At 30.3% G+C, this 16166-nt stretch overlaps 1 protein-coding gene across 1 annotated transcript in view; it reads right to left on the bottom strand.

The window, feature by feature from the left end:
- Positions 1-15594, bottom strand: part of LOC115887534 — a 218945-nt gene extending 203351 nt beyond the window's left edge. The window contains exons 1-3 of the mRNA XM_030906995.1: positions 14556-15594; positions 11104-11962; positions 9506-9756 (exon numbers count right to left, since the gene is read on the bottom strand). Coding sequence (XP_030762855.1) covers positions 9506-9756; positions 11104-11524 — 672 coding nt within the window. The 5' untranslated portion in view covers positions 11525-11962; positions 14556-15594. The remainder of the gene's footprint in view (positions 1-9505; positions 9757-11103; positions 11963-14555) is intronic.
- Positions 15595-16166: the final 572 nt, after the last annotated feature.

Here is a 16166-nt window from a genome sequence, read left to right as displayed (position 1 = left end):
TTTTTTAATAGAATCATTCAAGGATGGATCAAGGGTAGTAACATACTTTATCACTGATGCATTTGAGATTGCATTAATTGAACCAAATAGAATCCACCCCAGAGTGGCATTAATAGCACAAGATACACCACTTTTACATTTTTGAAAACCTGGTGGAAAGATCTGCGAAAACATCTCAACGCCCAAAAGAATATCCACATCTGAGCTTTTATAAAAATATTCAGGATCAGCTAGATTATATATTTTAAGATAATTTCACTCATTAGTAGAAAAGCTTGACATGGGAATTGCTTCGTTAGTAGAGTGTTTGTTCACTTCTCTTAAATCGTTTGTTTTTTCATTACCCTCTATCCCTTGGTGTGCTGACACCAAGAGTAGGAGTTTTATTGTTGGCCTAATTTGTTCAGATTCTCTTTGGGCAACTTCGAATTGATGGTTACTGGGTTGATCGTACTTAGGGCTGCTTGACTATCTGATAAGATTTCTAATAAGTAACTACCCTCTAATGTGAGAATGATTCTGATTCAGTAATATTGTAATAGTAATATAGTAATAGTAATATAGTAATAGTAATATAGTAATAGTAATATAGTAATAGTAATATAGTAATAGTAATATAGTAATAGTAATATAGTAATAGTAATATAGTAATAGTAATATAGTAATAGTAATATAGTAATAGTAATATAGTAATAGTAATATAGTAATAGTAATATAGTAATAGTAATATAGTAATAGTAATATAGTAAGAGTAATATAGTAAGAGTAATATAGTAATAGTAATATAGTCAAGTCACTCAGCGAAGTAGAAGATCATTTTATTATAAATTATGCTTAGTAAGAGAATGTTTATTCTATGTTTTCAATAAATATTTATTCTATGGTTTCAAGTTTTAACTATAGAACATTTCATTTATACAGGGTGTCCCACTTAAGAGGGATAAAAGCCAATATCTTTAAGACGGACATTTTGCCCAGGGTAAGAATTTGTATTAACAAACTTAAAAAACAATTTTTTAAAGTAAACAAAATAAATTGAAAATATTTAGTTTTTTTGTATCGTATCTTAATTATTATGGAAGTTATCTGAAAATTTAAACCGATTATTAATTGATAATTGGTTATAATTATTGCATTATTGATAATAAACCTGTTGTTTACCCAGTGGCGTCGTAAGTACTAAAAAAAATAATAATAAAAATAAAAATGTCTTATTTTAATGACGCACCCTGTATCAATATTTATCAAAATTAGAAATTAAGTATCTTAGGCAAGGGGGATTCAATATAATTTATCAGATTTGAAATAAATACTGTCCTAAGGGTAGTTTACTCTTGACTCGAAAAATATCAAACCCCATTAAAACATACGTCTATGAGGTATCGCATTTCTTACCCTGGGCAAAATGTACGTCTTATAGCCATACATCCTCCTGCCAAAAATGAAAAAGATCGCTCAACAAAAAATCAAGATATTGGCTTGTATCCATCTTAAGTGGGACACCCTGTATATACAGGGTGGGTTTTAAATAAGTGCTTATACTTTCAGGGCTGGTAGAACTCGATAAAGGAAACATATTTTCTCTTTACTGTTTTCCAAAAAAGTCCAAAATAACCGAGTCATTTTACTGATGTGAAAATTTCCAAAAAATATTATTTTTTGCTTAAATTTTGAGAATTTCTAGGGTTTCTTTCTTGTAAATTTACTCTACTACCTATGTAGTCATATTATCAAGAAATATTATTTTGTTTAACTAAAAAAAACATTTTTTCAAATATTCAAAATTGTTTTTTCGCGAAAAAAAACTCTGAAATATACCACCCTTAAAAATATTTGCACTAATTTAAGACTCACCCTCTATACATTTAATCATCATACATTATCAATGCTTATACCGAAGACTAAATAAAATTTGGCAACATGGCGTGCTAAGAAGACTCTCAGATGATACGAGGAAGTGAAATCTCATATTAATTCTCACGGGCAAGGGAGGCAGCTTCGAAAATAATAAGAAAGGAAAACAAAGAATTAATTTTTTGTCTGTATCCTATTGTACGGGGTGCACAGGAGATATTTTTAATTGTTGAACGGTACGACCCAATTTTTCCTGTTAGCACAACGGGTGAATCTGTTAAAGAGGCTGTTTTTTTTCGTTTGGGACAAGGTTTTGGTGGGAAAGAACGTTTGAGAGAAAGTTTCGTAGGTTTAACGGTGTATTTTTATAATATAAACTCTTTCAGTTAGATATTAAATGACGCATCCGGTATAGATCTATATCATTTTATCTATTTAATAAAAAAAATTCTATTATATACATTTTGCGTTAAAAATTATCTTAATTAATATAAAATAAACCATTTCAGAAGATATTTACATAAAAATTAAATAATATATAATATTATATGTGTTCATATTTGTAATAATTGTGTTTATGTGCGTGTGTCAAACTTTTGAATTTTTAAAAATACTTACCATTATTATTTGACATTATTTTTTCCAATACCCCAAATGTCACATTTTATCAAATATATTTCGGCAATATGCACATCATAATAAAAATACATCTATATGTTTAAAATTGCATGCATAGTATTAAAAATTTCTAAAAATAATTTGTTGGCAAATAATAAGGGGATTTTTAATGATGATTAACAAAAATAAATCATGCAATCGATAAAGTTGTACGAAAATAAAATGGTTGCATTATTATCAATATGAAAATATCAAACAGACGACTTATAATAAAATTTAGCGAATTTGAAAAATATTTAGTCTAAATTCTTTTTATCTGCCAGAAAAAAATATCTATTTCGTAGATTTTTTCAAATTATAGTCAAAATCTATTTAGAGATATAATAAAACTCTTTGTCTCAGTGTAAAATTTAACTATTGGCAATAATCCCTACCTTTTGATAATATTTCGATTTTTTTAATCTGTCCTTAATATGAGTTGAGTATTATTACTGATTAATGCAAAGATATTTACCTAAAAACAATATTTTTTTATTCTTAATACCGTATGATCGAAAAAATACCTAATAATTTAAAACTGACGACATAGGCATTCAAACAGAAAAATCTAAAAGATGAGGTGATATAGATTAGGAACCAAAAGAAAAACTAGTAAAAATAAAAGGATCTTAGAGTAGAAAATACCTAATTGGTTAAATCTGATGACATAGGCATTCAAACAGAAAAATCTAAAGGTTGAGGTGATGTAAAATAGGAACCGAAAGAAAAACTAGTAAAAATAAAAGGATCTAGAGTAGAAGCCAAGCGTGGGCAGATACTATACACGGTTGAAAAGAAGCCAACTCACTCGCTGCAGCGTGGTCCAGCACTCTTCAAGCGTGCGCTCGGAAATGGCGGATGAGTTCCGTTGGAGTTGATTAAAATCCGGCAGCGTTAATGGTAAAAGAGACTGTTTAGTATGGTTGTTAGTACGGTACTAGGATAGTATATACCGGATGGTGTATCGTCGGCGTCGTTGGAAACAGAGGAAATCCCATGCAAATTTTGAACTGTCAAAATATTGGCAACTATTAATTCTACAGATAAGTCATAAATAGGATTTTTAAAGATCTGCCTATGTATACAAGGTGCTACAAATTAGAGGTAAGAGCATTTTAGTATCTCGGTAAACTTAATAGATACAAACATAGCTAAATTGATCGAGTTCTTTCAAAACCTGAAATAAAAAGTGCATGTCTTTTAAAAAAAAATAAGTTGGCCTTGAGAATGTGCAATTAGTTTTTGGATTTTCTAAAAAGTAACGACAGGAAAAAATAAAATTGATTTTCAAATCCGTTTTTTCGAAAAAAATTAGCAATCCTTTTCAAATTTTAAAACTTTTTTGATGGCATTTTGGTGAACATCCCAGAGCGGCAATTTCGCCCCAATTTAACCATGTTCCTATTTATTATAGTTACCGAGCAATGGTCGTACCTCGAAAATTGTAGTACCCTGTTTATACCGGGTGCGTCTCAAAAGCGGCTCATCCCTAAAACTTTTTTATTTTTTCAGATAAAAAAAAACGATATTTGGTATGTTAGTATATGACATAAATTAGGATTGATTCACGTATTTAATTGTTTTTGGTCACTTCCTGTTTCATCGGAAAGGACTACAATTTTTGATTTTTAAATAGTACCCTCGGTATATTTCTACTTTATTCGATAGAAAATGACACTCTGAATAGAATGACATATCACATATCAACTTTTGACATTTTCGTTTAAAAAAATCGTATTTTAAATTTCATTCTAGAGTGCCACGGCTGTGTTAAAAACACTAATTTTTAATCAAGGAGCCTTGAAAAAATAGATTTGATCGTCTAATGTTTTTCGTGTCTTCTCCTGGTCCGTTAAAAGATCGTATGCCCAAATCGTATTTTTAATCATATCTCAATTTTTTCAAAGGGAACATGGGTGGCTCATTAGCATATTTGGAAAAAGCATTTTTTACGAATAATTTGGTACCACACCCTTGGTATTTCGAGTCAAATTGTCGTTATGAACGGCATGTTACAATTTCAAATAAACCATATGCGAAAATGTCAAAAGTTGACAAATCCAGAGTGTCATTTTCTATCGAATAAAGCAAAAATATTCTGAGGGTGCCATTTAAAAATTATCAAAAGTTGTAGTCATTTCCGGTGAAACAGGAAGTGACCAAAAACAATTGAATACGACAATCAATCCTAATTTATATCATACACTAACATGCCAAATCTTATTTTTTTATCTGAAAAATTAAAAAAATTATAGGGGCGAGCCACTTTTGAGACGCACCCGGTATATACATATACACTTGCGTGCATAGAAATCGGCCCAAGGCAAACTTTTGAAATTAACTGTATATTTTTTATGACCTATTTGTCAGATTAAGAAAAAATACATGCTGTTTGAAAGACAATTTCATATTCTTTAAAAAGAGTTTAGAGATATTAATTTGTATTTTGTGGTTTCTTTGGATTAAAATTATTAAATTAATGCATGAAACAAATTATCGTTTTTTATACCCCTCTTGCTCTAACAACATCTCTCATACAATTTGGCATAGATTCGATCAAATTTGATATTGTTTCTTGTGGGATGTTAAGCCACTCTTCCTCTACTGCAACAATGAGCTCTGGGATAGAAGTTGGGGCTCTTCGTCTAGTACGAATTCTTCGTTTTAGCTCATCCCATATATGTTCTATCGGGTTTAAGTCTGGACTGCATGCTGGCCATTCCATAACCCGAAATCCGACTTCTGAAATGTAATCGTGTACGATTCTTGATGTGTGTGTCCTCGCATTATCATGCATAAATGTGAATTCGTTTCTAATGTAGTCGACGTAAGGTACCACATGAACTGCTAAAAACTCCTCAATATACCTAGCACCAGTTAAACCTCCTCTTCCGTACCGACGGTCGCCCCAACAGATGAAAACTGGGTCGGTTCCCGCAGTTATAGAAATTACATCCCAGATCATGCAGGAACCACCTCCATAAGCAATCCGCTCCTCAATGCAGCATCTGCGAATCGCTCACCTGGCCTCCGGTACACTTTTCTTCTTTGGTCGCTACCATAGAGGCATATCCTGGTCTCATCTGAGAATAAAATAGATTCCCATTGTGTTCTAGTGTTTAATTCAGATGTTCTAGTTCAAAACGCAAGCGTGCTTGACGATGAGCTGGGGTAAGTTTTGGACCAATTGCGGGTGTTTTGGGGGTCATGTTACTTTCCTTCAATCTTCGTCTTACTGTCCACTGACTAATAGTCACTCCTCGTGTTTCACGGAGCTGTTGCTGCACCTGAATAGCATTAAGACGCCGATTTCTTAACATTGTTGACACAATAAAGCGGTTATCACGATCCGTTGTATATCTCTTTCTACCAGTTCCAGATCGACTACGAAAGGATCGAGTCTCCTCATATCGGTCACACACTCTTCGAACCGCTCCGCGTGTCATATGTAGTTGGCGAGCTACAGCTCTCTGTTTAAGTCCATTTTCGATTAAAGCGATTATTTGCGCGGCTTTTTCCGGTGATGTATGCATTAAATTGAAACACTAATCAAACAATGACACAACTAATCAAAGAATAAAAGAACAATGTGAAAATTTCGATTACAAAAGTAGTAATTGCAATATTTGACAAGTTTGTTATTCTTATTGTCACCACAACACATAATAATACCTTTTATTTGTTTACCCGTTGGTACGCATATAAACGATAAGTACCCTGGATAAATTTATGCTCCTATTAAAGCATGTCAAATTGTCTTTGAAACAGCTCATATTTTTTACTTGTCTGATAAATAGATTCTAAAAGACACAGTTAAAACCAAAAGTTCACAGTGGGCCGATTTCTATGCACGTAAGTTTATTTATCTTCTATAGGTTAATCTGATTAACTATGTTAAGAAAACCTGGATTGAAAGAAAAACAATTTCTTCACTTCTGAGGAAGTCAGTGAATTTTGTGTTTAAAAAGTGGATTGTTGGTGGATTATGGAAAATTACTGGATGACCACTTAAGGTACGTTAGCATTTGCCTGGTTTAGCATTGTTACTTGTTCGGTTTTAATTTAAAAAAAAATCGAAAATTGTTCAAATTTGGTTCAAATGTTTCCAACAACGATACACCAACCTAAAATCAACAACACACATGCTAGAAACAATCACACAAAAACAAACATCAAGAAAAAAAAGACAATAATTAAACAAAATCCAATAAAAATAAAAACTTAAAAGTTTATGTGTTTTTTAATTGACTTTAAAGTCTTTATAGATAAATAAAAACATACAGAATCAAGACCCTCAAGGTTTTTATTGCATTTTTAACGGTTATAGTAATAAAGAAATCAAACAATATTGTATTCTATAATTAGATATTAATATGAAGAAGCCATTTTGATGTAAAAATAAAGTGAAGAAAAAACGCATAAAACAAAATGGCTATTGGCAATTAAAAATTGCCTACTTAGAGAGTGTAAAAATATCTCCAAGACATGGTAATTTTACGCTTGGGCAATTTGAATGAAGAATACTATAAAACCAGAATGAGGGAAGCCATTTTAGCAAGAGTTAATACCCATGGCTAAATATGCTAATAGTTGGCAATTATTATTTGCTACCATAATATGTAAAAAATTAAAAAATTATCGACGTTATTATTTTTCATTGTTGAGTGTTTCTCAAGCTGGTCCCATCGTAATATTCACAATAATTTGTACTTATTTAATAAGATTTAATAATTTCTTTTCTATATCATTTATAATTTTTTTTTTTAACTTTTTTAGAAGAAGAAAAGAAGAAAAAAACACATTTATTTCTAAAAACTACCCTTCATAAAACAGGTGATAATAAAAATATATGAAAAACAGTAAAATTTGGCGGTTTTTACGAAATAATTCAAAAGTTTAAAAGAGCGTCTTCATAGCTTCACTACCGACGCCTAAGTGAGACGCCGATAATTAAAAAACGACGCCGGAGCGTCTAGTTTAAAGCGTCGCCACATAGATGGCGTAAGGTGTCTTATTTTCCTTTTATTCGATTTAAAAATATTCGTTTATACAATATTTTTATTCGTTTAAGGTCTACAACTATCGATACAGAATATTTGTTGCTTTTGTTGATTGATTTATTGCTTAAGCTTTATAGAAACGAGTTGTTTAATTAAAATAATTATAATTTAGAATTAATTCGTATTACAAAAAGTGTTCAGATTTAAACATAGAATATTTTTAAGAGGTATTTTTAGTGAATTTGAAGTAGTTTTGCAAAGATTAAATTATTCAAAACTTATTGAATTAGTTTTAAAGATTGGTAAATTTAAATTACTACGATATAATACAGTAGGGAAATTATGAAATACTTTTGTAATATCCTGTGTTAATAAAAACTGTGATGGTATTGAAAAAAGACGAAAATATGTCCATTTTTCAATAAAAAATTTTGACATTTTCAAAGCTTTTTCATGTTTACACATCTCATATAGAATTATGAAAATATCAAAATTTATAGGAAATTTTATGTAGTTTGAGAATATATACACCTATCATGTCTTAGATATCTTGATTTTGAGAGAAAATAATTTTTTTGAAACCTTGTTTTTGAGCTATTTTTTTAAATGCCCAATTTGTGAATATTTTTTTTATACATTTTCAAAGGCCTTAGAAAAATAGTAAACATAGTCGTAAAATTATAAAAATATCAGGATTTGTAGGAAATTTTATGTAGATTCAGAATATATACACCTTTCATGTCTTAGATATGTTGATTTTGTGAGAAAATTAATTTTTTGAGCCCTTGTTTTTGAGCTATTTTTTTTAATTGTCCAATTTTTGAATATTTTTTTATACAATTTCAAAGGCCTTAGAAAAATAGTAAACAAAGTTATAAAATTATGAAAATACCAGAATTTGTAGGAAATTTTATTTAGATTCAGAATATGTACACCTCTGAAGGCTTAGGTACCTTGGTTTTGTAAGAAAATTTATTTTTTGAACATTTGAACATTTGCATGCCCAATTTTTGAACATTTTTTTACAAATTTTCAAAGGCCTTAGAAAAATAGTTAACATAGTCATAAAAATATGAAAATATCAGGATTTGTAGGAAATTTTATATAGATTTGGAATATATAGACTTTTGAATAACCATTTTCCAAAATTTTCCCAGAACAAAAAAGTGACATCACTCAACTCAAGTCATATTTAAGCAACACAGGAAGCTACAAGCTATTTCAATAATTCCTCTCATCGATTTTTAACAAAAATATATTTTATTTATATTTATTAAACAAATATTAACTTAAAATCTTTACCTAAACTCTTTAATCCAAAAAAAAACCGTGATATAACGTCATTTTCAGGCCGGTTACACAAATAGTAGCGTTTAAATTTGACAATTATCTCTAACCTGTCATTATTCATGCCAAATTTACCAAAAAAAATCTCTTAATTATAGCCGGTCATCACCCTACGTCAGGTACACACCATACGGCAAACACGCACTTCATGGTACCTTTAAGACGGTACCATGTGTGGATAAAACGTTTACAGAAAGGGTAAATTTTAATTTCCTTTTGTTTTCTATTCATATTTTACATATACTAATAATGAATTAGTTACTTTTAAAAGGCTAATAACATAACTCTTTGTTATTATCTTCGAGTATATATACGTATTCTTATAATGAGTGTATCTAATTTTTTGTGTTACAAATTAATGTTTTGAGAGATAAATTAATATAAATAATAATAAATCAAAATATAATACAAAAATAAAACTAACAAATTAGGTTGAAACAATGTATTGAATAAAAAACTTCACTGCATGGACCTGGCAAGAATATACTGTGAAAAATAATGTTATAACTGTCATAACAGTGGCGGAACATGTTCAATACTTTAGGGGTTCACAATTTAACAAAAAAAAGTTACATTTTAGAAAAAGTACACACCATACAATCACTACACCAATCTACACACCTAAAAAAACTATAAAAATACCCTACCTGTAACTCGCTAACTAATTTTTCTGTCATTAGTTTGTCGGGACTGTTCGATCCGCTGCCAAACGGTTGGCCCATCATGTTATGCTGACCAAAGGGATGACCATGGCCTGATTGAGGCGTTGGACTGCTCATGTGGCTGGGGTTTGGACTGCCCAGTTGTGGGTTTTGGTTGGAATTTTGAGGTGGACCTTGACCGTTGGCCTGTGGACCAGGAGCCCCACCCATTTGACCATCGGGAAAACAAGAAACTCCTGGAAAAAAAAATAAAAATCATGTACTTTTTAATCTTAAATAAATTTTGATCTAGTAGGCCCATTTTGATGATTTTTTAAGCAATTTGTAGCTAAATTACTGCTCTTTTAAACACTATTTTCAGAATTAAACTCCCTATCTGTCTATTATACGAGGGAAAACATAATGTTCTTATTTTGGCAAAAGTTTGAAACACTCTGTGGAACGGATTGATAAAGTTTAATAAATTTTGATCTAGTGAGCCGATTTTGATGATTTTTAAGCAATTTGTAGCTAAATGATTGGTCTTTTTAACCCTACTTTCAGAATAAAAATTAAACTCCCCATCTGTCTATTATACGGGGGAAAATATAATGTTCTTATTTTGACGAAAGTTTCAAACGCCCTGTGGAACAGATTGATCAAGTAAGGGCCTTAAAGATCACTTTTTCATCAAGATGTAACTTTTTTCTATAGTTTGTTTTTTTATTCTTCACGATATCTTTATTTTTATGGGATATATTTGCTTTTGAAGCAGACTGTAACAAAATACGGCAATTTTGGCAATTAAAAAATTCAATTAAAAAAATCATATACTTTAAATATAAATAAATTTTGTTCTAGTGGGCCAATTTTGATGATTTTTTTAAGCAAATTGTAGCTAAATTATTAGTCTTTTTAACCTTATTTTCAAATTAAAAATTAAATTCACCATCTGTATATTATACGAGGGAAAACATAATGTTGTTATTTCGGAGAAAGTTTGAGACACCCTGTGGAACGTTTTAATACAGTAAGGGATATAAAGACCACTTTGTCATCAAGATGCATCTTTTTTCTATAGTTTTATTTTTGATTCATCACGATAACTTAATTTTTATATGAGATATTTAGCTTTTCAAGTAGATTGTAACAAAATACGGCAATTTTAGCAATTAAAAAACTCAATTAGGAAAAATCGTGTACTTTAAACTTAAATAAATTTTGTTCTAGTGGGCCGATTTTCATGATTTTTTAAGCAATTTCAAGCTAAATTATTGGTCTTTTTAATCCTACTTTCAGAATAAAAATTAAACTCCCCGTCTGTCTATTATACAAGGGAAAACATAATGTTTTTATTTTGGCGAAAGTTTGAAACGCCCTGTGGAACGAATTGATAAAGCATGGGACTTAAAGACCACAGTATCATCAAGATGTATCTTTTTTCTATAGTTTGTTTTTTGATTCATCACGATATCTTTATTTTTATGGGAGATATTTGCTTTTGAAGTAGACTGTAATTTTAGCAATTAAAAAAAAACATTTACTTAGCTCATTGAAATTACTAATATAATAATTTTAATTAAACAAAACGAAATTTTTCTTACCCGTAGGTGTGAGCTGAGGCCCCTGTACATTATTCTGTGCGTTCTGCTGCTGTTGTTGCTGCTGCGCGTTCTGTTGCCCGCCTTGCTGCGCGTGATTCTGACTATTCGGCCCTTGCTGCTGCGCGTTCATCGCGTTCTGCTGGCCCGGATTAGCCTGGTTCTGCGCAGCCGCAGCATTCTGAGCCGCCGCGCTGTTCTGAGCCTGTTGCAAAGCCAACGCTCCCGGCGTTATAACGTGAATCTGACTCGAATTCGATTGCTGAGACGGCGAATGCGCTGGCATCGAGTTAGTACTCCCCGGAACCGGAGAGTTCTGATTGGAATTGCTAAGGTTCTGAGGCATGTTCTGAGGCGGACCTCGAGCCTGGTTCCAGAAGTCATTGTTCATCTTGAAAACGGGTCGGTTGTTGACTTCAGTCATCTGAGGACTTTGTATCTGCAAGGGTTGCAGTGGGGTAGACCTTAGATCCAGAGCTGCATTCTCTTGGAGTTTAAAAGAGTTTTGCAACCATTTTGCTACTAGGTTCTCATGTTCGACTTTGAGGTTGTTGAGAATGTTCTGTTCCTCCGTGGTGAAAATTTTGGCTGATATTTTCCGGACTGGTTACGTGAAATAGTGATTGCCGTGAATAGCGTTCACAGCAACGTGCGTGGAAGAACAGCGTGAACGATTTTTCCCCAAAAAATTGTTAGTATCGATTCTTTGAGATATGGCAAGTGGCAAAAACGTCGCGGTTTGACGTTTTTGTATGGTCGTATTGGATTTGTTTTGTAGGAACTTTAGTTTTCGGTAGTAGACGGTAGAAAAGGTTGGTTGATGAGTCTGTCCTTTTCTGCGTGTCTGGTTTCTGGATTGGATCTGAAATAAAGCAATTATAAGTAAAAAAAATAAAAAAATAACTTAAAATAAAAAAAAACATTTAATTTACATAACATATGCGTATATTAGAGAATATTCTTTTAGTTTATCTAAATTTAAACAAACTACCATACGATCGAAAACAAAACGGCGTCAAAGACGGCTGGGGATTGACAATCGATTATAATTTTGCGAGGTCAATCTCTAGATGTTATGTACTGGGCCCCTACTGTTCTTCATTTTTTAAATGAGGCTTAAGAAGGTTGTAATATATTTTTATACTCAGTAAAAATGATTTTTAAATGGTGTAGGTAGTTTAAAATTCGAGAAAACATAACTTCTTTTAACTCTTTTAATCTTTCTATAATTAGTATTAATTTTTGACAAGTTTTATGTCGATTTTTAATAAATGACGTCTATAGAGATTGGCCTCGTCAAAATTACCACCGATTGTCATTTCCCAGCCGTCTTTGACGCCGTTTTTTTTCGATCGGACGGTATATGACACGTAAGTTATTTGTGTTTAATTGAAATATACAGTATTTTACTTCGAAGTGTTATCTATAACAGAGATTATTCTAGATATTGATAATGCAGATGATTTTAATCATTTTAACAGAACCTCAGCGGTTTTTAATGGACGTATTTACTAAAAAACAACTAAAATGATCTTGAATAGTTATATTCACACACTTTAAATAGTTTTTTTACTATTTTCTTTTTGATATATGTTTCTGACGACAGAAGATGTACCTCCTGAAACGTTAAACTATTTTGTCTGTAAACCGCTGACGAACTGGTTTAAAAAAACCATTTTTTGAAACTGGTACAATTTTTTTTGAAACTGGTACAAAAAATATTTTTTTTTGAAATTGGTACAAAAAATAATTTTATGAAACTGGTACAATTTTTTTAAATTTAATTCTATATTTTTCTAGCAGTGGCTAAATACCCCCGGTGTTTTCGAGAAATGAACCCACCAAATAGGTATAGAAGTAATTAATAAAACACAGTTCTCTGAGTTTCTAAAGTAGTAAATAATAGATTAAAAAAACATTAACAAAGAACTTGATAATACATTTGTATTAAGTATAAGTTTTATTAAAGTTTAAAACAGTTAAAATCAGGAAATAAACAAAATTTCAACAAAAATATTAATTTAATTATTAATCTTTATTTTTGGTATTTTAGTTAGTGGTCTTCTTTTTACTATAATTTTTTTTTTGTTTCAGTCTATTTTTAAACAATATAGAGTATTGAAAAAATCACAAAAATCTTGATATAAATAATAAATTCAAAATAAGTAAAACTGCTTAATAAAATATAATATATAAACCAAGCTACATTACTTTTCTCAATTAAATATTTAGAAAAAAAATATATTACTGTATCTTCAATAAAACTATTAACGATATTATATTAGCACATATTTAGTTTTATTATTTATAATTATTTATATTTCAAAAAAAATCCAGATTTCATTAAAATACTTGGTTGAAATTTCCATCAAAATGAAAAATTTTTGGCAAAGTTAACATGTCTTGTTATAAGTTTACAAAATATATTTAGAGATGTCAAGTTAATTTAATAACATAGTAACTGAAATATGCTGTACAAAAGTTTAGGTATGTGAATTTGATTAATTAATTGTAATTGTTTTAATATTATAACCTTACTCATTGACAAAATAAGTTTAGAATATAATATTTAAAAAAGTATTTTCAAAGAGTTTTGAATGTATTTTAGTAAGGATATGTGTTTTTTTACTAATTATAAAAAGTAATTTTTCCCGAAAATATAGTTAAAAATAGTTGTTATATATGTATTTATTTTAAGGTTTTAAGATCTGATGTATACTCAAAAATTTTTATTTAGCTACAAAGTCTTATTTATTAACGATAAAAAAATGAAAAATTAAAATAATTATTTTATTGAAAGTGACTCAAACTAAATATTATACATAATTTATTAATATTTGACTGAAATTAAATTTATGTTTTATTTTTCTTCAATGTTTTCGTAAATATTTTAAAAATTATTAAAGAATAAAATAGATCTATAAGTCCATAACATATTTTAAGAACCTATAATTTTTATCTATAATTATTTCATAAAAAAATTAAAAAGTAGACTTCAAAATTGAGAAAATGGAATTCAAAAAAATAAAATATTTGTTGATTTATTTACATCAAATTTTCAAGTAAAAAGATAGATTTAATTTCTAACTTTTTGAGAAAAATCTCCAAATATTTTCTGGTAGTTTTTAACCAATATTATGAAAGTTATAATTGAGAGAATTAAAACATAATTAAACTAGTTTGAAAAAATTACAGTACCAAACGAATAATTTTTATAAAAAATTAAATAAAGATACATAGTTTTAAAAACCAGATTTTATAAAATTATTTTTGTATGTTTACTTTTGTGGAAACTTTAGTAAGTTATAACCCATGGTTTACAGTGTTTTCAAGGATATTTTAAGTGTTTAAGGATAATTATAAAATTGTTTTTTGTATTGTTTACCGTTATTTTACACTTTAAATACCCTCGAAAACACTCTGTACAAAAACGTAAACAATTATAAACTACTCACATGACTTAAAATGAGTTTAAACAACAACTGGAAACAGGTACTCAACAAATATATTGCACAAGAGTAGAGAAGATTAACCAAAACTTCCCTTAAGTCGCTGTGTATAGCGCACCAAAAAGTTCCAACAGTTATTTCGCGCACCAAAAAATTTATTTAAAACTTTTTTCCGAAAAAAACTGCCCGTTTAGTATACAGAGAGAGATAGAAAAAATTAAATGATTACTTAACACTGCTTAAGAAAATTCTTCGAAGGTCTTACAGAAAAGATATGAAATTTTCCCGGAAAATTTCCACGGTGCGGCGTCGGTATTCGCGTCGTTCCTTCAAGAAGCGTCGCCGATAACTAAGACAGCGTCGCGACGCCTAAAGACACGAAAGACTACCATCTCCTGAATTTACCCGTCGAATACTAAGAATATACGCGCTCGCTAACATCTCCCCCGACAAACAGAGACGGCCTTATCCAAGAACAACGTTCGCGACAAGGAAGCATGACGCGTCTGAAGAGAGAAACCCTTATACGATCTTCTAATATTTCCAAGAGAGAACATCTAAGGGATGCAACGAAGACAACGCTACGCAAGACGCGCGTACCGAAGCGAGAGCGGAGATCCTTAGACCAGAATCTTGAAGCCATCGCGCATGAGCGTGGTTTAAGGAACGACTCCGCGCTCTCCCACTCCGCTTAAAAAGTGTAAAAGGGGGTCGGAAAAAATCAAGACGCGCGTTTTTTTCAAAGCGGGGCATCCCCTCCTAAAAGAGGGGGTGCCGTGTGGGAGGAGGGGTAGGAAAGAAAGTAGGGGGTGGTCTGGAGTGGATGTAGGGGTGAGAGCGATGCCAGCGCTGGCTGGCGAAGAACTAGGACGTTGTGACGTATTAAATGCTGACCATCGCCGTTCTGTTGGTGTGTGATGTGTGTTTGGTTTTTGTTGCGTGTAGTATTCGTGTCTTGTCTTTTAATGTACGAGTTGTGAATGAATGTATTTTTGTGTGTGTTGTTTTTGTTAGTGTGATTTGTAGTATGGTACGTTTTGAAGATAGTTATTAAATAATTAAATTTTATTTATAGTTATTTTTTCAGTTATGATTTCTGTAGTTTTGGAGATACATTTATTAGGTCTCATTATTATTAAATAAAATAAATTATTATTATAAGTGATAAAAAACATAGCTGTGTTTAGTTAATTATTATTACTTTATACTTTTCAATGTATGCGTAAATAGTGTGTATTTTTTAAGAACGATTTCTTTTTATTTTATTTATAGGTTGTTCATTTATTTATAAGTTTATTGTTCAGTTTTCTATTCTGATTTCTTTGTTTTTTTAGATATTTTTGATAATGATAAGAAATGTTTGGGTCTCTATATTAAAAGTGATTAACGGTTATTGTGATTTGTTTGGAATGTTTTCGTATGTTTTACAATAATAAAGTAAAATCGTATTTTTATATTTTACTTTCTTTTTTTATTGTGATTTTTTTTTGCTTGGCTTGTTTTTTAGATAGATTGAACAATGATAGATTTTTTTCCAATAAGAATTAATTATAAATTAATTCTTATTAATTACTAATACTATATATTATTATTTATTAATAAATTATTATTCTTTTT

Source organism: Sitophilus oryzae, unplaced genomic scaffold, assembly GCF_002938485.1.
Source record: "Sitophilus oryzae breed Bouriz unplaced genomic scaffold, Soryzae_2.0 scaffold_576_pilon_pilon, whole genome shotgun sequence".
NCBI lineage: Eukaryota > Metazoa > Arthropoda > Insecta > Coleoptera > Curculionidae > Sitophilus > Sitophilus oryzae.
The sequence above is the reverse complement of the archived record's forward strand: the minus strand, read 5'-3'. Positions and strand labels throughout refer to the sequence as shown.